The 24,641-nt window shown below is 41.9% G+C and overlaps 1 protein-coding gene across 2 annotated transcripts; it reads left to right on the forward strand.

Annotated features, from left to right (window-relative positions):
- Nucleotides 1-15: 15 nt before the first annotated feature.
- znf1035 (zinc finger protein 1035) lies at nt 16-22,796 on the forward strand. 2 transcript variants are annotated; one of them, XM_067237764.1, is made up of 4 exons: nt 16-205; nt 14,056-14,116; nt 14,198-14,262; nt 14,420-22,796. In XM_067237764.1, the coding sequence occupies exon 4, from the start codon at nt 14,468-14,470 to the stop codon at nt 22,211-22,213; it is 7,746 nt and encodes a 2,581-aa protein (XP_067093865.1). In that variant the 5' UTR covers nt 16-205; nt 14,056-14,116; nt 14,198-14,262; nt 14,420-14,467; the 3' UTR covers nt 22,214-22,796. The 2 variants fall into 2 exon arrangements, with proteins under 2 accessions (XP_067093865.1, XP_067093866.1); XM_067237765.1 differs by having other exon boundaries at nt 16-188.
- Nucleotides 22,797-24,641: the final 1,845 nt, after the last annotated feature.

Consider the following 24,641-nt stretch of genomic DNA (forward strand, 5'->3'; position numbering starts at 1 on the left):
TCCTTGTGCTCTGGGTCTAGGCACATTGTTTGAGAAATGTAAAAGAAAAACGAACACAACCTTTTTTAATAAGACGGTTTATTTAAAAAATGAGAGTATATTGTGTGTCACGAGGATATTGACTGCTTCCCGAAACATCGTGCAACCAGATCGAAGGGGACAACAGTCGACGGCGCAGCATCACAGTGGTGAGGTTCTGCCTGAAGTGAGTTGTTGCCGAGAAGCCATTGTGGTAGAAGACTAGCTGCTATGTAGCCTGGCTAACTGACACGAGCTAGTAGTTAGCTAACCTGCAGTAACTAGCAATCAACCATGGTTACTGTGCCTTTCTAATCAGACAGTCGATAATGTCACTCAGTAACGGTAACTGTTGTACGTTAGCTAGGTATACGCAACAACACGGGTTCTCCTGCACACTGCAGAGCCAAGTCCTTGTAGACTACAGTTTCAACTAAAGCAGTAGTACTTCTAACTGTCGCTAACGTTAGCTAGTTACTGTAATTATACAAATGTTAGGTTAATAAGACGGGACATCTGCAATGATGCAGACAGGGCTAAAGAGATGTGTTCCTATTTCAGTGCAGAAACCGATTTATTAATTGTATCTGTAAAAATGGAATGCAGCAAGTGAGGCTAAACCTGTCAACGTTCCATTGTAACATTCAGCAGTGTACCGTACAGTGACTTCTGGATCTTCCAGTTCTTTGTACTGAAGACTCGTGCAGATGGTTTTACAGTGAGGCTTGTTGGGTGTGCTTGACTTTGACAAGGCGCAACCTGTATTCTCTCATATATTATTTTCTAAAAAATAATTCTTCCCACCCTTAAAAAACGCACTATCTAAACAATGTCGTTGTCAGAATGTTTGTCTTGGTCCCGATTGCATTGCTTGTAAAGGCCGAATTAAACTACTCCGACTCCGTTACAGACAGACGGACGGATTCGTTGAATTTATAGTACTCCGAAGGCTGTGGGTGCTGAAAACAATTCACCGCCAGAAGAGTAGGTGGCGCTGCACTGCGATGCTAGCTAGGTTATCGAAAAGTCTGAGCAAATTTACAAATTAGCCGTTTTATCAATAAAATAAGCACATTTTCAGCAACTACACTGCCCATTTCTCGTCACATTTTAATTCAGATGCTGATTTACATGTACTGTTTACAGTGGCGTTTTTATATGTAAAAATTTGGTGGGGCACAAACCATTTCGAAATATAGGATACATACCATTAAAGTTACAAAACTCCCTCTTGCTACTGATGTGTTTATTTAACACATCAGCTCCACAAAACACTTTTAACGACAGAGCGGCTTGCTTCTACCAGGTGTTGTAATAGCCGACACATAGGCCTACTGGAGAGACCTTCTTGTGTAATGGCTCTCCTTCTCTCACACTCACATGTAAAATTACCACTGTCACATTTGCAAACCTAAATTAGGAATGCAACCAAGCTCAGAACCAATTTGTCTACAGGGCCATACCCGAACAGCAATGAGCTCAACACCACTGACGGCCCCAACAAAGCGGAAAGACTGTAACGAGTGTTTCACTTAACACAACAGAATGAAACACACTGACACATGAGCTATATTTCAGAGGTAAAAAAAAAGGTTATTTTTTATGATATTTGTTTTCTCTATTACCTCTGTTTTCTTTTTCTTAATTTGTCTTAAAAAAAAAAAAAATCATAAACAACAATTGGTCAATAATTCAATGACGAGAAACACACAAATATGACAATCCACAAATCAAGTAGAAAAACTAATCTAGGAACCCTCACTCTAACCTTATCAATTAGATTATTATACAAAACAGCACTTGCAATAACCGATTTTGTGATAGGCTATAAAACGTCCCAAAACAAAATCGAAAGCATTCGTTATTTGCAAAACAATAAATCTTCTTCTCTCAATCAATTTACAGCTACTGCATTTATTCTAAGGTTAGTAAATCAATATTTCTTCTTTCTTTCTTCTCAGTAGGCTAACTGTAATCTTCTATTTTTCCTCATCTCTCGTGACTCGTCCCGTCCAGTTTAGGTAGCCGCGCGAGACCCCCTACTTTACCGCCTGCAACCCGAAAAATGCATATTAATTAACCCACAGCAATATTATCAACTGACTCAACAGAAGGCCAAGTGTCATTGTCTAATGATTCCAACTGACAGAAGTCCGTCAAATGCAGTCGGTCTCCAATTTGGCTGATCCCACCAGCCTTTCTTACAGACAGGATGATACAATATGCTTTCACTCACCAAGGCTTAGGGCTCACTTCAAGAGAAAGGTGGCACGGCGGTTCTTCCTCTGGGCGAACTTTTCAATAACTTTGGGAACGAAGTCTTTTAGGTGCTGAATCAGCTGGCTTTCGATGGACAACGTGGCCAATGCGTTGAGTCGCGGCTGTCCCATGGTGTTGCGGGTGAAGGTTTTTACCCTCTTCAAGGTGGAAAAGTTCCTCTCTGACTCTGATGTCGTCATAGGAGTTGTAATTATTATTTTCAGCAGAGTGACGGTCTCAGCAAAAGCCTCCTCTAGGTTGTTGTCATGGATGGATCGTAACAGAGACAGAGCCGTCTTGCCAGTGTGAAGCTCAGTGTGGCGGTACAGAGTGGTCAACTCAGACTTCAACTTGTCCTCGTTTCCTAGAGGCCATAGTTTCACCGCACAGTCAAGCTCAGATGTAGGGAATGACAGGACAAATTGTGGGAAGAGCGAGCTGTCAACTAGCTTGGCAGCGATCAGTTGGTCACTGTGAAAACCTCTGCTCCACCTGGGAGATGACAGTGTTGCATGCCTCCTTCATCACCGGCGCTGTGTTGGTCACTCGTCGGCCTGGATCGTCTGTTCCATCGTGAACGGTGGCAGCCCATTCATCCGTTTGCTTCCGCATGTCCTGGACATTCTTCTTGAAACGGGTAAGCGCACTCCCAATCCCAGATGCATCGATGCTCCTTTTTTGCAGAGTGTTGTATAAAACATAAACTTCTGGCATAAGGAAGAAAAAAATTCCAGCAGCTGCAGAAAGGCTCGGTCCCAGAGTTTTTTTGACAGGCCGTATGCCTCACTTATGGTGGCCTCATCCCATCCCGGTTGTGTGCGTATGTTCTCCATACACAGGAGCAGCGCGGTTTTCCCAAACTGCATTGACAGTTCTGCTTTTAAAGTTCCATCGTACAGCTGGTGGCCTTGGAATGCGTCTCTGTGTTGCCTCAGCAAGTGCCGCAACACGTTTTGGAGCGCCAGAGAAAAAGGTGGCAAAAGCTGTTAAATCTGCAAAAAACACCTTCAGGATGCTCATCCTTGCTGAACAAAGTTGCTGCAAGGTCAGGTTCAGCTGGTGAGCATAGCAGTGAACAAACTGGGCATGTGGGTATGTCTTTTTCATTAGCGTCTGTACTACTCGGACGTTTCCACTCATTACAGCCGCACCATCATATGTCTGAGCAATCAGCTTTTCTCCCAGCTTCAGTGGTTCCAGAACACCCTTGATGCTATTAGAGAGGCCGAGCCCAGTTTTGTCTTTGACTTCCACAAACTCCAAAAACCTCTCTGTCACTGTGTAGTCAGGCAACATGTATCGCAACACAACCACCATTTGGGATTTACAGGAGACATCAGTTGTCTCATCTGCCTGTACGGCAACAAATGATGTCTCGTCCAATTGCTTGGCTATCTCCTCCTTGTACACTTCATACATGATGTCTAATAGTTTGTTTTGTACAGTGCTAGATGTCCCTTTGAAGATGGGCTGAGCGATTTTCCTGACTATCCGTCTGTCCGTCCGTCATTTTACGGATACCCCTTGGCTGTGATTGGTCCGTATTACAGAATCGTCATAGTGCCTCTGAAGTCTGGAATCACCCTCACACATAGTCTCGAAAATACATCGGAAAATACCAGGATTCAGGGAGTCCGCCGACTCGTCGTGCCCCCGCAGTGCTGTTTCACATTTTCCACACAGTTGAATACAGGTTATGATCCGACTGAGAACGTACTTGTTCTCTTCGACCTGTTTGTTATGCTGCTCAATGGAGCGTATGTATGCACTGTCAACTTGGGCTGCGACATTTACCCTTCCAAGTAGGCCCAATTTCACAGCATTGTCCAAATGACTCCCACTGCTCTCATGTTTGGCAATTCTCTCAGAAAGATGTTTTAAATCTTTGTACCCCTTCCTCGACCAAGTACCATCTCCACCAAATAGCAGACATGGAAAACAGAAAAGTGCGGTCTTTTGAATGCTCACCGTTAGCCACTTTTTCTTTACAAACCACTCCACATTAAACCCACGGTTAACTTTACCAGCAGCTTGAGTAATTGCAATATCCCGTGGCTGATGGGCACCAAGTCGCTTGATTTCAAGCTTCTCCTCCAATTTGAGGGTTTCAAACCGGTGCTCAAGTAGGAAATCAACTGTATTCATTTTATAAGCTAGCTGGGACAATCTACTCGATCTTCTTCTTGCTGACTAATATTGGCGCCAAACAGACAGACAATCATGTATAATTTTTTTAATGTTTTGACTAAAGGTTCAATAAACACTAAAATAACAAAAAACTGAATTTTCTGTCTATTAATTGGTGTCAGGCTTCACAGGGTTAAGCATCTGGGGGCCCGTTTCAATAACTATATGGGGCCCTATCCACATAAAACATAAACATAATAGAGCAGAAATAAGCAAGGATTCCTGTTGGTTTGCATCAATGGTTTATTATTTTATTATGTGCACTTTCATCTTCATGAACTGGCAGCTCAACATAGAAATAATCCAACCTTTATTTGATTAAAACGATATACATACAGCGTTTTATGTTGGAATAAGCCTCGCCCTTTCGGCAACTTCACTCGCCATGGTAACCTAATAAGATATCAGTGTTGTTTTGCGTAGGATTGTGGGTAGTGTAGTATTTCAACAGAAGATAGCAAAAAAGGAATACTCGCTCTTCTTCTTGCCGACTAATGTTGGCGCCAGACAGACAGACAATCAGGTATGAAATACAAGATGACGCTGTGGTGGGGCTACCAGCTCTCTGCCCCACTTGGCATCAAATTCGTGTGATCTACATTGATGGATTAGAATTCTGAGCATGCGTATTAATACTTTCCCACGTCCAATGTACATTGCATTGTGAGAGAGGGGCTAGCCCCACCACGCTTTTCTTTTTGCAGACTAATGTTGGCGCCAGAAAGACAGACAGACAATCAGGTCTGAAATACGAAATGACGCTGTGGTGGGGCAACCGGCTCTCAGTCCCACTTGGCATCAAATTTGTGTGATCCACATAACATTACATTACATTCTGAGCATGCGTATTAATACTTTTCCTCGTCCAATGTACATTGCATTGTGAGAGAGGGGCTAGCCCCACCACGCTTTTCTTTTTGCAGACTAATGTTGGCGCCAGAAAGACAGACAGCCAATCAGGTCTGAAATACGAAATGACGCTGTGGTGGGGCAACCGGCTCTCAGTCCCACTTGGCATCAAATTTGTGTGATCCACATAACATTACATTACATTCTGAGCATGCGTATTAATACTTTTCCTCGTCCAATGTACATTGCATTGTGAGAGAGGGGCTAGCCCCACCAGAGCCGCACCTTCACGATTAGCCTCTGCTAACTCGAATCGGCAGAACGCAGTCTGAAGCAGCAAGGCAGGGACCAATGAACATGAAATAAAATACTAACACAAACGAATGAAACGAAACAATTTAGGAAGATGCTATATTCATAGATAATAAATGATTCGAAGTAAATGAAAAAAAAAAACTTTATTTTGTTGCAGTTCTTTGTGTTGATAACAGGTGGGACACCTGCCCCTAATGACCAGTCGCCACTGACTGTTTAGCTGAAATCTGAATTGTAAAAACTTACAGCAATGGCGGTCAAAGGATTCTGTTCGTCTTGTTGGTCACGGCAACCCCGCCCCTGATGCAAGCGGTTCTTAATACGGACCAATCACAGCCAAGGGGTATCCGTAAAATGACGGACGGACAGACGGATAGTCAGGAAAATCAGGAGGTGCATGTAGAGCTCTCCGAGGGGCTCTCCGAGGGCGTTCCCTGTGTCCGTGTCCGTGAAAACGGAGTAGTATAAATCGGCCTTAACTGCCCAAAGGTTCTGTTTGATGGTTGAGGCATAATTTAGTTTTTGTGGAATAAAGTGAAGCTAACAGTGGCTAACTAGCCAGTGTCACAAACGTCACAAATCCACACTCGATTAACCATAGTAGAACATTAGTTTCGCAGCTAGTTAACTTTCGGGAGATAGCTAGCCTAACTACCTAAAACTGCAATACAACTGCAGAACTGCAATACAGCTCCAGAAACACCACAGTCAAAGGCCAGGGTAATAACTATTTGCTAATTTAATATTGTGGTAAAAAACACAATTGTGAAATGTAATGTAAAATACGATATACACTGATATTATTAGTAGGCTACATATACTTTTGGAAACAGTGGTCCATTTTTAAAATTTCACTGAGGCATTAGCATCAGCCTCAGTTGGTTGAAAGTGGTCTGTGATGCATCCATTTTCAAAAGTTAAAATAATAAACATGCCTCAAAAATAGTTTTGTTTTAGTATTTATGACATTAGATTACAAGTAAACTATTTGTCGGTGAAATTATCATGACCTGTAGTTTTAAACCAGTGTAGCTCGCTGTAAAGCCGCTTGCACACTTCCCAGACAAACGCCGACCAACGCCAACTGTTTGATCACTGCGCGCTGTCCGTCGGTGTTAGTCAGTGTTGGTCGGATGGCTTTTCGAGTTTGACATCCAGTGGGGTCTGGTGGAGTCATGGAAAGTCTGACCAATGTGCGCTGTTTTCCAACAAACGTCAACATCCTGAGAGTATATTCCATTGACAACTAGCTAGGGGTGCACGATATATCGATTCAATATCGTTTTTGCAATATCACGTTGTGCAATATTAATATCGAAAATGTCCCGAAAAGTATGCAATATTCTGTTCATTTTATGGAGAGATGCGCCGAGGGCTTAGTCTGGTCCTAACCAGACTCTCGTACATTTCATTTGTACAGAGAGTCTGGCCTCGCTCCATTGACAAGCATTGACTTCTTTGTAGGCGGGTACTCTGTTGAAGTTGAAAACTATTGGATCTTCCCAGAGCCACTCTGATCTGCCATAACCAATCGCTAGCGTTCGCCTTAGCCAATTCCTTCACCACTACTGTAACGGAGCTCGCTGCCGTAGCTGGAAAATAAAACTGTTCCCGAACCCCGTTGGGAGGAGGGCCACAACATCATGGCCACCAACAAAACTCAGCAAAACATGTTCTTGCTCTGGCTTTAGCTTATGGATATTCGGCAGCGTTGCCACAACGGACCGAATGGCTTCGCTCGCATCTTTCTCCGCCGCCATTACGGAACTACAACACAAACTAGCGCACGACAGCCACTCCCTCTGTTCGCTGATTGGCCGGTACAAAATTAACCGGAGACATATGACTTACTTACCTCATGGCCAGACCTAGTACAGAAGCAAAATCAAAATTGAGCAGAAGTACGTAGGAGGGCAGAGCCAGGGTACCGGGGGCTGTGTGTTGTGATCAATTTAGAGCCTGCATATTTCATTGGCCAGTTGCCCTGTCACACATGCACACTTCGAAAGTGTGAGTGAAGAGGGAGATAGAGAGAGTGAAAGAAGCGAGAAGCGAAAGGACAGAGAGTGCAAACTGCAAATTGTGTGTGGAGCGAAAGGAAAGAAGAGACAAGTAAGAATATGAGTGTGGCTCAGGGAGACGACGAAATTATGGAGATTGAAGAGGAAACGTTAGTAGCCAAAAATAATGCCTCCTCGCCAACAGATGTTGCTCAGGCTAATGCACATGTACAACGTGCTGTATGGTGGTACAGCGCGTAAGAGGCAATACAGCCAACCTTTTTCGAAAACCACCAGAAGACAATGATGAGTGCACAGTAAAATCCCTTTAAAAATCTGCCACAGTTAATGTGCCAGAGCTATGAAAGCAAACACCGCTAGCGAGTGCTTTTGCTAATGGTACTAAGTGCAACAAGAGCTCCAAGACACATAACGAAATGCTGTAACATACTATTTGGCCTAAGACATGATGCCCATTTATACAGTCGATAAAGAAGGCTCTAAGAAGCTTCTGAATGAACTGGATAAAAGATGCCAAATCCCATCCCGCACTTATTTCTCACAGGTAGACTAGTTATCCCGCAGCTATACGAACAGTGCAGAAAGGCGGTGCAGGCACAGTTTGAAATCGGACAAATTGAAACATTTAAACCAGTTATGTCCGTCTGGTTCTCTCTGGTGTCAGTTAGGTGTTAAACCAGCTATGGTTGACATGCTAGTTTTCTGGAATCATAATCTGTAGCCCCTACCAGTGAGTTGATGGGGAAAGGGCCCCATGCTTTCTAAAGGTTACACGTTTGTTTATGGGCCCTGTTTCTGATTCAATTTTCTTATTACTTGTTAAACATGTCCTGTTCTGTGGATGGTCTTTATTTATTCAGGTTGTACTGTCAGTTTAAATAAACCCGTGCGTTGTGCAAGCGGCTTAAGCGATACTGTCACTGGTAAGAAAAACATAGAATTTCACTGCTGTTTAGGAAGCCAAACGGTGACAGTACATTTTTGGCACTCCCCTTGTCAAAGTCCCAGATTAGTTTTTTTAATTGGTGAAACAATCTGACTAACCAGTCTCCATGACGGGCAACAGCGAGTTTCCCGGTCCCTTCCTACATCTACCAAGTCGAACAATGGATTTTGGTGTTTCAAAACCCATTGACACTTCCATGCTGTATGACTATGTTAAGCCTGTGTTCTGCTCCTCTCTTTCACCAACCGTCTCTGGAGGAGGGGATCCCTCACTGAATTGCTCCTCCCAAGGTTTCTTCCATTTTTTCTCCTGTCGTGAGTTTTCCTTGTCTTCCCTAAGGGTTTAGGTTGGTTGAGGGGCAGTTCTATGGGCGTATGTGAAGCCCTCTGTGACATGCTTGCATGTAAAAAGGGCTATACAAATAAATGTTGATTTGATTTGACTTCTAACCTGAATTTCAATGCCGCAGACTAAACCTTATGTAAATCTGTTCACAAAGGTCTCCTCTACAGGGCTGTGAAAACGGTGAACATTTTCCAGTTGGGATTTTTGTCCGACGAGTGCCCCTGTTTTAGAGCTACGGAACATTTTGAGTGTTGACAAACTGCTCTTCGCTCTATCTAGCTAGTTAGCTTGCCACAGGCATCTCTCCCATCTGCAGCACCAAAAAATGGACAGAGGGAAAATTGTGCTTAGTTTTCGCTCATTTAATCCGATGGACCTCCATCCATTTCCACAGAGAGGAAATGGATGAGGTGTGGTCTCAAATATACTAGATGAGATAAAAAAATTTTTAATTACGGCGCATTCAAACAATCCCCTCAGTGAAGGTTGGCTAGCAAGTGACAGCAGCAGTAACTGACCTTCAGTGACAGGTGGGGGGAGGTGCATAAAGGACACACTTATTAGTGGTATCTTGCTTCCAACTTTTGTTTTGACAATCCAGTCATTTGGAGCACATACCCATCTAAAAACATGCAGAGCTACAGTTGGCCCAAAGACCAGGATCAATGACCAGGATTGAGAGAGGCTGATATAGGGAGTATTAGAGAAGATGCCAAAGTTGAATGCGCTTTTCCCTACTTACAACACTGATAGCCGGTCACATGAGACCCAATTCTTCAGACATGGATGTTGTTACTGACAATAAAACAAGTTTACTGAAAGTGATTATCAGCCAGTTTTACAAAAATACATTTCAAGGTTATTGACGTTTTGGGGGGCATATTTTAAGTTTGCAGATCTTAATGTTTGAATAGCAATTCTAGCTAAGATAATGCCATTGATAACATTGTTAGAGAAGCTTGTTTCAAAGGAGGTTCTGTATTAATAAATGAATGCAATATGAGTAAATTCTTAAAAATATCAATAGAAGGGAAATTAAAATGAAGATTAAGTCGTATAGGTTAGGTTCTTGCACAATGCAAACAAGGACGCTAATACACAGAGATTTTATTAGTATTGCAGAGCGTGAAATCCCCACACCAGTGAATGTGATTGCCCAAAAGGCTGGCATCCACAACAGTGGCCAATCCCAATGTCCCCCTTTTAGTCAGTGTTGGTTGCACCTTCCATGTTTGTTTCTGTTTCTTAATCTTGTTTCTTGTCTTATGAGGGAGGTTTGCAGGGATATTTCTATCGTTTCCTCGCTTCCACTGGTAACTCTGGTGTTTCACGTCACAACGCTGTGAATTGAGGGCAATTCCCTTAGGAAAAGTCTGCAGAAATGCAAACGGACGAAAAGGGTGCATAAAGGGCTAAACATGTCTGCGAGAGCCATCGCTTTTGACAATGGAACAGCCCTAAACCCTCACAGCCTTAGCAAGAATGAGTCTGTGGGGGTGGATGTTGAGATTGGGCCTGAGAATCGAAGTGAAAGTCCTCCGTTCATTTTCAGTGTAAGTCACGTGACTGCCCTCGCATGGCAGTATGGGATAGCTGGCAACAAGCGGCAGGCAAGTAAGCCGTTCAGCAAGTGAAGCAAATCCCATTCTAGGCTAATTACTAGTGCTGTCAAACGCGTAAATCGTGATTAAACGCATTAATGTCATAGTTAACTCGCGATTAATCGCAATTACTATATATTACTATATTAAAGCAATAATGATAGCAAAGGCGGCAAGTTGCTCAGTGTTGCCAGATTGAAAATGGCGAAGTATTGTACCAAAGGCTCAACATGATCGTATTTGAAGGATAATTATCGTGCATCTGTCAACACTGAGAAGGCGGTCGACCAATGACAGTTCTCTCTACAGGCAAAATCCCAGACGATTTTGGAATCCCTGCCGGACTTTTTTTTTAGGTCTCGAAAAGAAGACATGTCCGGGTAAAAGAGGACGTCTGGTCACCCTATGTAACATTCGAACTGGTTGTCTTGTGAATGAGCGCGGGTCCTAAGCAAAATGGCACAGAATGTTGTCGCCACGAAAGGCCACTGAGGGTTGAAATTTAGCAATAACAGGGTGCTATCTGGGAAATGTGCAATTTAAATACTATTGTATTATTACGATTCATCTATCCTATATACACACACCATCAAAACCTACCTCAATTTACGCTGTCCACAGAGTGTAAACCTTTAGGAAAAGCGGGAATGGCTTCTGTCATGTTCTGTCCAGGCAGATCGCTAAAGGATCTTAAATTTCTTACTGAGATTGACATCATTCAGAGCCAATGAAAATAGGGGGGGCACCTGACAAACAATCAGATTCCAGGAGGGGCACGTGCCACTCTGTGCCCCTCCGTCGGCTCCGCCCCTGTCTCCGCTGCGTAAAACTTGAAGGATTTCTTCACTTTCTGTCTTTGACGAGACATTACATTTATTTTATTTTTTTAGGTATAGATACTGTGACTTTTTCAGACCGTGGTATACCTTTAAACTGGTAACCGGCCCATGCCTAGTCAGTAGTAGTGCCAGCTGTGTTGTTCCTCACTGGTTGTCGGTGGTTTTGTCTACTAGTGCAACTTGTGCTTTGTTGCTAGGCTCCCAACCCAATCGTGGCTGTGGGATGGCTACCCATGCATGCGATTAACTGGTTTTGACTTCGAAGTTTTGACAATCTTGATGGATCAGTTAGTCTGGTTCCTCACTAGTTGACAAACCTTTGGGTTTGCAACATGTTTGATATTAAAAAAAACTTTCAGCCAAGACATTAAATAAACTTCCTATTGCAAGAAACTTCCATGAGCACTTTTATCACAAAACTATTATTGTTTGGAATATTTTATATCTGGATGGAATATCAAATTAAGGATATTGGTATTGGGAAGAAAATCCCATTCCATCACATTCTATTGGGCTTTACTAAGCAGCTTTGCTAACTTCAGGTGTCAGGTGGCTGAGCGGTGAGGGAGTCGGGCTAGTAATCCGAAGGTTGCCAGTTCGATTCCCGGTCATGCCAACTGACGTTGTGTCCTTGGGCAAGGCACTTCACCCTACTTGCCTCGGGGGAATGTCCCTGTACTTACTGTAAGTCGCTCTGGATAAGAGCGTCTGCTAAATGACTAAATGTAAATGTAAATGTAAACTTGAAGCCTTGATTGTGACTAAATGTGGTTCTCCTGGTGCTCTGATTGATTTGCAGAAAATCCTAAATTGCACACTCTTCAACAAAAAGACCAAACTGCAATCTAATTTGTCACAGCTGGATAATAGTCTGTTGCATTGTCCCATTTGGTGTTCTGTCACACTGCATGCTTGCTGAGTAACTGACTGTCCTCCTCAAACATTATTTATAGTGCTCCTATATATCATTGTGTAACTTAAAGTTAAACTAATGAATGATAAAAAAAAAAAAGCTGTGTTCATCACGCGTGCAATGCATGTCAGTGAATATGTTCTCAATAGTATGTTTCAAGTAGGCTACAGCCGAACCCTCGTTCTGTTTTGATCAATTGTAATCGAGTTGATAAGCGTGTCTTCTTGTCTGATTAATACGCAACTGTGAGGTGCGCGAATAGACAGAGTGGCCACTAAACTGTCGTTCCGCACGAATACAATTGTACGAATGTGCAAATGCAAATGGAATTTCCAGTCAAAATGCTGACTAAAGTTTGATTTACAATTTCCAATGCAGCCTCCATTGGTATTCTTAACCCTTGTGCTGCCTTCGGGTCACATGACCCAAAGGTTCATAACGAACAATTGTTGTGTTTACCCAATTTTACCCAATACAAAAACAAATAAAAATAATTTTCTTTTAACCTTCGCAATGTGGAGGGTCTGAGACAGCCCGACGGTTAAAAGAAAATGCTTCACTTTGTTTTTGTATGCAGTAAAGTTGTCGCAATATGACAGTGGGTAACAATGACTGATGGGTCAGAATGACCCGAAGAGAACACAAGGGTTAACCTGGAATGATAATATATAGTGCAGTGTTTCCTCTATGGCTAAATTTCGGCCGCCACGGTATCAGAAATCAGGCTGTACAAAACTTTAGGCCGTCTATCAGCAGTGATTGTTAGAGTGCATGTCGGAGAATTGCACGAGGGGGAGGGAGATGCAAAACACCTGGGAATAAATACATTGATTAGAAAAAAGAAGAAAAAAAAAGAATATATTAAAAAAAAAAATATGGGGGGGGGAGCACCGAAGACCCATTTTGACCCAGGAAAAACCCTGGATTGACGCCTCTCATTTGCCCCCAGGCTCACACACACGAGCAGCATGTAGCAGAGCAAGGGTGTGATGTCACATGCAGGCCTGCTTGTCTTAAAGACACAGACCCACTTTTACTGCTCCTTTGTTTTCTTATTTTTTTCACCCAAAATACATATGCCGCTGCTTAACCCTTGTGTTATCTTCGGTTCATTCTGACCCATCAGTCATTGTGACCCACCGTCGTATTGCGACAAATTTACCTCATACAAAAACAAAGTGAAGCATTTTCTTTTAACTGTCGGGCTGTCTCAGACCCCCCACATTGGAATGGTTAAAAGAAAATTATTTTTATTTGTTTTTGTATTGGGTAAAATTGGGTAAACACAACGATAGTTCGTTATGAACCTTTGGGTCATGTGACCCGAAGGCAGCACGAGGGTTAAAAAATGTGTACCCAGGTAAGGTCATAGCACCGGTTTACCATGTAACACTTGTACGTTTTGTAAACTTTAAGTGAAATATAATGGTAACACAACAAATATCTTAAACCATTTGTTGAGACATTACCCGGTTACTTTTCATTCCTCTGACAAATTGTTAGAACATAAAACAACATCCTCTTGAAAATGCATTTATTAGTAATATCTGTAGGGGGTTTAATATTGGCCAAACAACCAAAACGAATTCCCATACACGGTTCCAGTCATTTCCATCCATCCTTGTCATTGCTGACCTCCAAGTGCAACTGATGAGATTCCAGTTGGGTCTTTGTTTTAATGGCATGCGTGCAACTTTATTCATAGCTTAATCATAGTTTTCTATTTAGATGTGATCTGAAAGATTTGTTCTGACATTTTCAGGTTCATGTATAGATAACTTGGAATGCAACTTGGATCCTGTACGCATACCACAGCAAAAGTGGTGAGTATGGAAATTGAAATGCTTGCATCTTAAAACACAACCATCATAATTTTGTAACCTTACCATATCTATGTGTGCCAGCTTTTTGCGGGCTTGATGTAACTCAACCAACAGCTTGGAACCAGTGCACACATGCTACAGCATTCGTAAGTACTATTGGAATCCTTAGAGTAAAATATGCCATATTTACACTTGCATTTGCCAGTTTTGTCAAGTAGGTCATTTGATTTCTTATCAATGATGCCACCAATTGTATAATATATTTTCATTTATGCAATGCTATCTGCTTATAATATCTTTCAGGAATAGGTAAATGAAGATGGAGGTGCCATAAGCATTTGGAGGTCAAGTATGGCTCATGGATGGAATTCTTTTCTTCAGTCTCAATCATCACACTCAAGGACCTTGAGGGTGCCTTTGGATTCAGAGGAACATTTGGCACACTTGCAGACCTTCATTGAAAATCAAGACCTTACCAATCTAGTGGAATCGAAAGAGGCGCCGTCTTCAGAGTCAGACTTAAACTCAAACTTCACTGGCTGTCAATTGCGTGATGAAGGGCAACAACCAGGTCAGGAAAAACGGTTGAGGTGTGGAGAGGGCGCTCTTTCAAATATTGTCACTGGTACAGTAGCCCACTCACAAGGTTCACCATCATCATTAGAAGCAGATCTGCATGATGTTATCCATGATTGTGATATGTTAAATCCATCTCTTATTGAGGACTACTCAGTGGTTGGTACTTGCACAGAATCAATTGTTGGCAACATGAAGCCTAACTGTAAAGAGTTGTATGAGGAGTCAAATCTGCACTCTGTAACACAAGGACATGACAGCATTAGGATCGTCCCCTCCAGTGAGGGTTTCTGTCCAGATGAAAGCTCAGAGAGTCGATCAGGATGGGCAGAAAAACATACTGCCCCAGAGAGTGAGCAAAAAGAAGATTGGAAGGATGCACAGAAAAGGATGGAAGTGAAAGATGCTGATAAGCCCCCTGCTGTTTCACCAAGTGCGTACAAATTGGAGTGCCAGACAAAAGATTGTATGAATGAAAAGAAACAGGAAGAGGGTTGTTTTGAGGAAAGAGAGGAGTTGTGCATGATTGATGAACTTTCAGACTTCCCAGCAGCTGCCTCAGGATCCCCAAGGGCCTTAGAGTGTGATATAAAAGATGATGAGCCTAACGCTTCACAGGACTCTGAACGGGAATGTGAAGACAGTGTGCTGCATGGCAACCTCCCACCTGGTGCCACTGAAAAACTGGATGAGGGTACCCAAGAAAGGGGGCAGCAGCAAGAGGTTGAAATGGAAAAGAACATGACAGCAGAACAAGTTTATGATACAATTTCTAAAACCTCTGCAAGCCAGTCTGTCTTCTGTAGGAGAGAAGTGGATGTTGTTGATGATGAAGAGGAATGGGTACAGGCTGAGGAGCAATTATCAACAAGACATGAAGATAAATGCCAGGACATATCGATGAGTGCCCCAGAGAGCTTGGCCACATTTAAAAATGAGGCTAAAGACCATTCTAATGGAAATATGTTGGTGAATGAAAAAGAGGCATGGAGAAAGCAAGGGGATCAATCTGCAACAGTCAGCTTCAGTGACCACAGTAAAGAGTTTTTGGAAAAGGAAGTTATGCCATCATCAACCCAAGGCCCTGGGAATTTGCAAGATGGCAACATCTCAGATTACCAAGATTCAGATAAAAAACTAAATGACTGTAACATAGATTTTCTATCGCACTGTGTAGCCCTGTGCAACTCAGAACCCCAATCCCAAACAGTCGATGACTGGATCAGCCCTATTAAAGAGACTGCTACTGCCGCAGTTTTTAAAGAAGACCAGACATCACAAGATCCCCACATGTACCACATGCAACCACCTCATCTTTTCAGAGATGGTATAGAAAATGCAAGGGAAGCTTTTCAAGAAAAAGATCACGACCAAGACCCTCCTTTTTTGAATGTATGCTATGGTGAACCGTTGTCAAGAGAGGATTCTATCCGAGAAATTGAGAGCAAATGTGAAGCATTTTCTGAATCTAACCATCAGGTTGAAGGGGATTATACAGTTGTAAACAAGACGGAAGGAGAGGACACAAAGGATGTTGAGGACCCAGCACCTCAAATAAAAACCTTACAGGGCATCTCAAAATATGTGCAACCTGTTGTCCTGCTAAAGTCTTTGAAACCAAGTAAAAACTGTGAAGTGGATGAATTTCTTTGTGCCAAGTGCAAACATGCTGAACTAAAGGTGGATCATATAATTGAACACCACTATTGTAACCACTCCCAACACAAGTTGCAGTTTTGTGCGTCCTGTAATACCTACTTGACAAATATTGACCTTGCAAAAGAACATTTGTGTGGTATTGCTGATGAAACCCAACCCATTTCCTCAGAAACTTCTCTAGAGAGGCGAGCTTTGACCCTGCCTGGTGTTTACAAATGTAGATACTGCTTCAAGATGTTTCCCTATCTGAAAGAACTAAATCAACATGAGCGGAGCCATCTGCACCAAACACAATTCAAATGTAACAGATGTGGCCGTTGCTTCTCTCAGAAATGTGGTTTGAACAAACATAAACAGTTTGTTAAGTGTCAGTCTTCATGTGCACAAATACCTGTTATGAAATTGGCAGAAAGAAGTACAGTTGAAAATACGAAATCTGCAGAACCTCCAACAGATATTCCAACTGAAGAGGCTTTTGGTAATCTTACGGATTGTTTTGTGAAGCTTGTGGATGTCTACAAGACAAACTTCTGCAATATGTGTTTGAAAAGCTTCACATCCAGAATGAAGCTCAAGAAACACAAATTGAATGTTCACCATAAAAAGTTTGAAACATCATTCACACATGTTGTAAAATCCAGCACACAAGAGAAGGTTCCAAAAGGAATTGAAACATGTGCAAAATTTAAATGCCCCATCTGTCCACGAATGTTCAAATATTCCTACAACAGAGCCAGGCATTTGCGCGAGCAATGTATTCGACAGTTCACGTTACAAAGCAAGGGGAGGGTTGGCAAGACATTTCAATGCCCATTGTGCCATGCAACTTTTCTTCATTCATCAAACAGAACCAAACACTTAAAGATGAAATGTCTGAAGGAATATAATAGCAAGCATTTAAAGACAAAATCTGAGCACATCAAGAATATCCAGCAGAAAGAAAAGAAAAGTGTGCCATTGATGACATCCTACCAAAAGAAGGTGTTTCATTGCAATCTATGTCCTTCTAATTATGCACATTACTCCGGACTTTTCAGGCACAAAAAGAAACACGAGCTCTATAATAATTCTGGGAAAGTTATCAAGTATCGGAATTCCAGCCTCACCAATCTTTCAAAAGATACTGCTAATGAAGATACTCCCCTTTTGAAGAAAGACAAAAGTCTGCCCATTTCCTGCCAAGTATGTGGAAAGACCTTCATGACCTTTTTCTCTCTAAACAAGCATTTGCATGTGCACAGGAGTACGGAGAAGGAGAAGAACCTCCAACTAAAGCAAGAGTTGAAAAACCGCAACCAAATAAAATGCCCCTTATGTGATAAGGTATTTCAAGACGTACATACACTGCTCCTTCACTGTTTAAAACATTCAACTGGGTCAAACTCACATCAGTGTCCATTTTGCAAACGTCACTTCACACAACGGCAGTCAATGCGTCGCCACATGACTATGCATATATTGGAGAAACCATTTCCTTGTCAGATTTGCAAGAAACGATTTTACCGCAAAGAGTATGCAATGACCCATCAAGAGAAGTGCTTGGGTCATACAGTAAAGTCTGCAGATATTGAGAGCAAGGATGTTGAAGGCGAGTCTGCAGTTATTGTGAGCAAAGTTACACCTCCCAAAGCGGTAGTTAATGAGAGCAAAGAATGTAAAGTGCGCCGGCAAACGAAGAAAATGAATTGTTCGTACTGCCCCAGAGTATTTACCAGAGTTGGGCGCCTCACAGCACATCACAAAAGCCACAAATTGAACATGTTAGTCCCCTGCACAAAATGCAACCAGTTCTTCGGGAGAAACAAATTCAAGGCACATGTTTGCCAACCTATTTCAAATGCTTGCAAGTGCTGTGGAAAAGCTTTTGCCCGAAAATGCAACAGGGTTTTCCATGAAAAGACTTGTACCCAACTGAATAAGAACAGAGTGGGAAGAGATAAATTACTGCTTAAATGCCCCCAATGTCCAAGAAGGTTTAGGTACAGATGCTATCTTTTGAGACATCTTCCGTCACATACTAGAGGCCAATATACATGCATGCATTGTGGTCAAACATATACTAACCAGTCTAGGTATCTACAGCATGAAGCTTTCTGTGATGGTGCCAAACAAATACAGACTAGGTTAAATCATTTGAACACAAATGCATTACTTTCAAAATCAGGTTCCAGTGAGGCAAAACATCAGTCCCAAGCAGATATTGAGGGTCAATACAAGTGCAAGTTTTGCACAAAAGCCTTTATGAAATCACGAAACTTAAGAAGGCACATTCTGACACACACAGAAGTTAAGCCTTATCGCTGTAAAGCCTGTGATGGCTGTTTCTCCAGACATGATCATCTTAAACGGCATCAGATGCACTGCAAAGGCAAAAGTCAACGATTAGAATTGTGCATTGCCAAAGTCAGTCTTGAGGATGTTGGACGAGGTTGGCAAAATAAACTGAATGTGTTAAAGAAAGGAGAGCAGGACGTATTCCATTGTAGCTCATGCTTAAAATACTTCTCAAGCCGGTCAAATTTACGTCGACATGTGTCCATGTCACATGTTTCTGTGAAGCCCTTCCGCTGCAACCGCTGTGGCAATTTCTACACTTTAGAGAAAACTCTTAAAAAGCATAGAAGTAACAGATGTTGCTCGAAATCAGCTCAAGCTGAATTTTTACAGCAGAATTTGGTCACAGAAAGTATCCCAAATAATGAGTTAAATCAAGCTCTAGAGAGTTTCCAACAGCCTTTGAAGAACAAGAGAAAATACGTCTGTAAATACTGTCCCCGCACTTTAAAATCTAGTGAGCAATTGAAGGTACACACACGCTTGCACACTGGAGACAAGCCATTTGGCTGTGCCAATTGTGGAGAGAGATTTATTAGAAGGGATTACTTAAAACGCCATTTGGTCAAATGCAACCTAATGGGTGAGCATCTCGATACACTTTGTGAAAGGTGTGGTGTTGTGTTTTCAACAGACACAATTGAGAATCATCTAAAAGCCTGTACCATCAGACCTTCGGAAAACAGACTCAACTCCTGTGAGACCATAACTAAGAGTCCACCAAGCAAGGGTTTTCCGTGTGCTAATTGCAACGCCCGCTTTCTGTTGTTCTCACAGCTCCAGCTTCACTTTCTAAACACACACAGAGAGGAGGCAAATCTAAACTCACCAAAGCAGGCCCTGCCTCTACATCAGCAGTTATCCAACGTGATGAACATAAAGGAGGAGCCTTTGGATGACAGTTATGGCAATTCTAACCTAAGTACAAATGATAATCTTGCATTCAATGAAAATGCAGATTCAGATAATGAAGTGGACAAACCTTTTTCATGCACCCTGTGTCAGATGCGCTTTGTACGGAAAGGTGGTTTGAACATGCACATGAGTGCACATTTGGGTAATTTCCCTTTTAACTGTAAGAGATGCATGAAAGGTTTTTGGAGCAAGAGCCAGTATCGCAGGCATGTTGCGAAATGTAGACATCCTGTGAGCATGATCAAAGAAGAGTGTAGCATACAATGTGACACTGAGGTCACTTCAGAGATGGGTTCAACTGAAAATGATACTGTCCTTGTCTTCAATCAAGGTTCCAAAACAACAGGCGCAGGGGTTTTGCAGACCAATTTCTCGTGCAAAGATGACTTGAAGGAAAAAACTCAAGGACTCTTAAGAAATCCAAGGAAGGAAAGCTTAATGGACAAGACAAAAGTTGTCCAGTACCAGTGCTCGGAATGTGATCTAAGTTTCACAGATGGGCTTCTTCTCATTAGTCATCTTGAGGACCATGGCCGACAGGAGCATGAGCAAAAACTTGCAATCTGCCAGAAGTGTGGAAAGAAATGTACCAGTTCCAAAAACCTAGAGAGACACATGAAGGTGCATGATGATGAAAAAGAATATTCTTGTCCAGAATGCCCAATGATATTTCTCTATACTTCTGAACTTGATATTCATAGAAGCTATCATGACCCAAATAGACCATTTGCCTGCATACAATGCAACCAACGATTTTGGACCACTCAGTCTTTAGACAGGCATGACATTGAAGAGCATTCAGAGATACACACTTGCCAATTTTGTAAGAGTAGTTTTACAGCCAAAAGTTCACTTGTTAGACATTGTAGAATGAGACATAAAATCAAACTGACTACAGATGTTTCTGGTCCTGTCAGTGTAAAGGAAAAAAAGGATGCAAGTAATGAAAGGGTTGATACAAACAATGAAACGGAAGGTAGTGGGGATAATGATTCTGACTCGGCACCCTACTTTCCATGCCATGTCTGTGGCAAGACATTCCTTACCTCAGAAAGTCTCGAGGATCATCAACGGTGTCACCTCGGTGAGAAGCCCCATGAATGTGCTGAATGTGGGAAATGTTTTTTCCAAGCAGCACAATTGCAGCAGCACCAGCGGAGCCACAAATCTGAGTTTCAGTGTCAGACATGTGGCAGAGGCTTTGTCTCTCTCTTTGCTTTGCGGAAACACAAACATACACATGGAAGGAGACGTCCACACCGATGCCCAAAATGTCTACTCAGCTTCACGGGTCATTTACAACTTGCAGAACACATGGCCACCCATCGCGATGACAACTTTCCATGTGACATATGTGACGAGACCTTTTCCTGTAGAACTAGCCGCGCTGAACACAGGAAAGTTCACACAGAGCCGGAGAGTGGTGCATCTTTTGTAATTCCAACAGAAGAAACAACAATACCCTCCACTCCTTGTATGTCTTTTTCAGAAGTTGAAGACATGAAGTATCGCTGTGGGGTGTGCAGTGACCGTTTTAAAGACCCAGAACAGCTCTCAGAGCATGGATGCATGGCTGCAACAGAGAGATCATATTCATGCCTACAATGCAATAAGCATTTCCTGCATGGATCTCACCTAAAGAAACATCAACTCAGCGTGCATCAATCACAGTCATATATGTATTTATGTGATCACTGCCACATGAGCTTTGCATACCATAAACATTACCTCAACCATTTAAAGAAACATTGTAAGAGAGAGTTTACAGCTGATATTGCAACAGCCAATACATTGAAAATGGTTGCAGAAAAGATTTTCAAATGCCCAATTTGTCCCCTCAGTTTTGACCACGCAGTGGCACTCTCCAGTCATCTTTCAATACATTCAAAGACAGTTCACAAATGCAGAATTTGCAAATTGCCGTTTTCTTCCAAAAGCAAACTTGCCGATCATGAGCGCTGCCATCTGACTGCAGCTACAGAATATGAATGCACTGAATGTGCCCAGACCTTTTTGGGAAGTGATGCATTTCGCCAGCATCAATGTTCTCGTCGTCAGCGTGCGGATACAAACAGTGAACTTCCTCATACCTCTACCAGTAAGTCCTCAGTCACTTCAAAACAAGCAGTTGAAGAAGAGGAGGTGGATGTTGGTGAGGACTTCTTTAACTGCGTAGACTGCCCCGGTAGATTTTCCTCCAAACCTACTCTGCTGGAGCATCAAATAAAACATCATCCAGTTATGTTCAAGTGTGAACTTTGTGAGAAAACCTTTCATCTTAAGAAGTACCTGACCAAACACCAGCGTAGGCATCAGAAGAAGATGGAAAACATGCAGAGGAAGGGAAGTCAATTGATGTGCTCTGTTTGTCCCAAAGTTCTATGTTCAACGCAGGACTTGCAAATGCATATGAGAATGCATGCTGAACAGAAAATTGGACCCCATCGTTGTGATATGTGTTATAAATCATTCGGTCACTTGTCTCTGCTGAGGCACCACCAGGAAAGTCACATTGGCCAGGTCGTTTATGAATGCACCGAATGTGACAAAGCATTTGCTTTCCCAAATCTCTTGGATCAACACCAAAAGACTCACACTGTACCCAATATGTAGATGTTTTCATCCCTACCTCAAAATCTTTCTGCTGTTTTAATTGCTTAAATAATCATACTGATTGTTTTATATGATATCCTAAGAGCCAAGTTAATTGCATTTATGAATGACATGGTTCAGGAAATGTTTCGATTATTTGTTTCCATCTTAATGGATTTGCTTTTGTTATGGTATGATATGTTGTGTATCTAACCCTTTATTCCCTGTTAAGATCCTTATTTGCATAGAGTTATTGTGTAAGACACAATCCATGTGTGCAGTTTTCATTGTCTTTTGTGATTTCGATTTTTTGGTCAAAATATATGGTAATGAACATGCCTACTTTGAGAGTATACTTTGAGATACCATGAGACTATCCATTGTGGACAGCATACATGGTAGGCTACTCTTCCTTCCATCAAAGTTGTTTGTGTAAATAATGTAAATTGTATTCTAACTTGTTGACCCAGATATTTACTGTGGTATATCACATGCCTTATCTTGTCCCATTTAATCGACTTTGGTGTTACTTTTATGAATAATTAAAAGACCATCTCTGTAATAATGCCAGAAATCTTTGTGTGTATCCGCATAATAAAATGTTTTTTAGGGAAGACAGTTTCCCATGATTGTCTTGAGAACCGGGCACTCTGCTAAATTCATTTTTTGCAGGTGTCCTTTTTATAATGCTTTCAAAGGGTTCCCTTTATGGATGAAATGCTGGCTAGCTAACAGAACCACAATATCAAGTAGATACTTTCGTTATAGATCAGTGAATTTCATCAGTAAAATAGTGTTTACTGATGTCAAAACTATCTGCACTTTGCAAATGTGCACAAAACTCTCAACACCAAATTGACTACGACATTATAATCACCAGCGCATCACGGACATGGGCACGATTCCTACCACTTTAGCCTCCTTGGTCAGTTTTTTAGGGCATGGATATAGCAACAAAAACAATGTTTGCATGAATTTAGTCTGATTTACAGCATTTCATAGCACAAAGGAAAAAATGCAAACATTAATATAAACAATAGGGCTGAAACTCACAATTATTTTAATAATCAATTAATTTGACTTTTTTTGTTTCTTCGATTAATCGATGAATCGGATACAAATTGGGCTGAAGCCTTCGGCGAGCACAACCATTGTTCTCTCATATATATTTATTATTATTATTTTCCCACCCCTAAGGGCCCCTCAATATTTGGACTACATAGACAACGTCGGGTGTCAAAATGTTCGTCTTGGTCCCTATTGCGTTGCTTGTGTAGGGATTTACGTTCCGTTGCACGGTTTAAGATGAAATTAAGTTTTTGTGGAAAAAAGTGCCTTGTGTGGCAGAAGGGACCTCCAATGCTAGCCTAACGTCACAATGTCGGCACACGTTAGTAACGACGCATAGATACGCCGTTCTAGTAACACAGACAGCTATATCAGCGAGCCCTCAGCATTAGTACCGTAGCTTAAAGTCTAGGAAAGTTCGGCGTCATGGAGCCGACCAGCTAATTACTTATTTAGCACTGCGTTGCTACCTGCATATACCTTCAGCTGGCAGCTGTGCTCCATTTTGCTCCTAGATTCAGACCTAGCCCTGGTAAATTGTAGAGCTAGCTAACTACTACACTTCTGTTGTGTGGGAATCGCAGCAGCTAACCAGTCAAAAGACGTACAAAAATACAGGAGCACACCCCACAATTTCCCCAGAAACACAATTTCCCCGGAAATTGTACCCTCTAGTTTAGTGTGAAATGCTCCCACACCTTGAATGACTTAGGTCGTACTGATTTCCCTCGCCATGTGTTTCAGAACAACAGCAGGACCCACAGACCTAGTTGGCTTTAGAAGGCTGTCACCAGGGCATGGAAGCTCCTACTGGGTCAAACAAGGTGTCAATTGAAAGGTCAGAGTGTAGCGGCCATCTTGACACTCTCCAATCGTAAATATTCGAATACATCTCTTTCAATGAGCGATAGTGCGTGAGAGACTGCAAAAATTGAATTGGCGAAGGCAGAATGAAGCAACACCGAAATCAGGTTTTAACAATCACATTTTATTGATTTTATCGATTCGTTGTTGCAGCCCTAATAAACATAAACACCCCTTACACTACATCAGGGGTCTCCAAACTACGGCCCGCGGGGCGAATGCTGCCCGCCCACACATTTGGACCGGCCCTCTGAACTATGCCAGAGAATTTTTTTTTAATAAAAAATAATTTAAAAAAAACTGTTCACACTGATTCATATGCATAAGTAAGTAAATGTTTTTATTTCAATAGCAATGAATATGAAAAAAGGTCATTACGATAGTAATAATGCTCTTTTAATAGGCTATATATCCCTTGATATGAACGGGTTTATGGTGCATAATAAACTAATCTAGCATAATAAATACATTTAAAATCATAATCAAATCTCCACAATAATACTGGTAGTCACTCCGG

The sequence above is a fragment of the Osmerus mordax genome, chromosome 6, assembly GCF_038355195.1.
Source record: "Osmerus mordax isolate fOsmMor3 chromosome 6, fOsmMor3.pri, whole genome shotgun sequence".
Classification (NCBI taxonomy): Eukaryota; Metazoa; Chordata; class Actinopteri; order Osmeriformes; family Osmeridae; genus Osmerus; species Osmerus mordax.

Excerpts from the sequence above, each read along its gene's own strand:
- znf1035 (XM_067237764.1), top strand. The coding sequence starts at position 14,468 with ATGGCTCATGGATGGAATTCTTTTCTTCAGTCTCAATCATCACACTCA.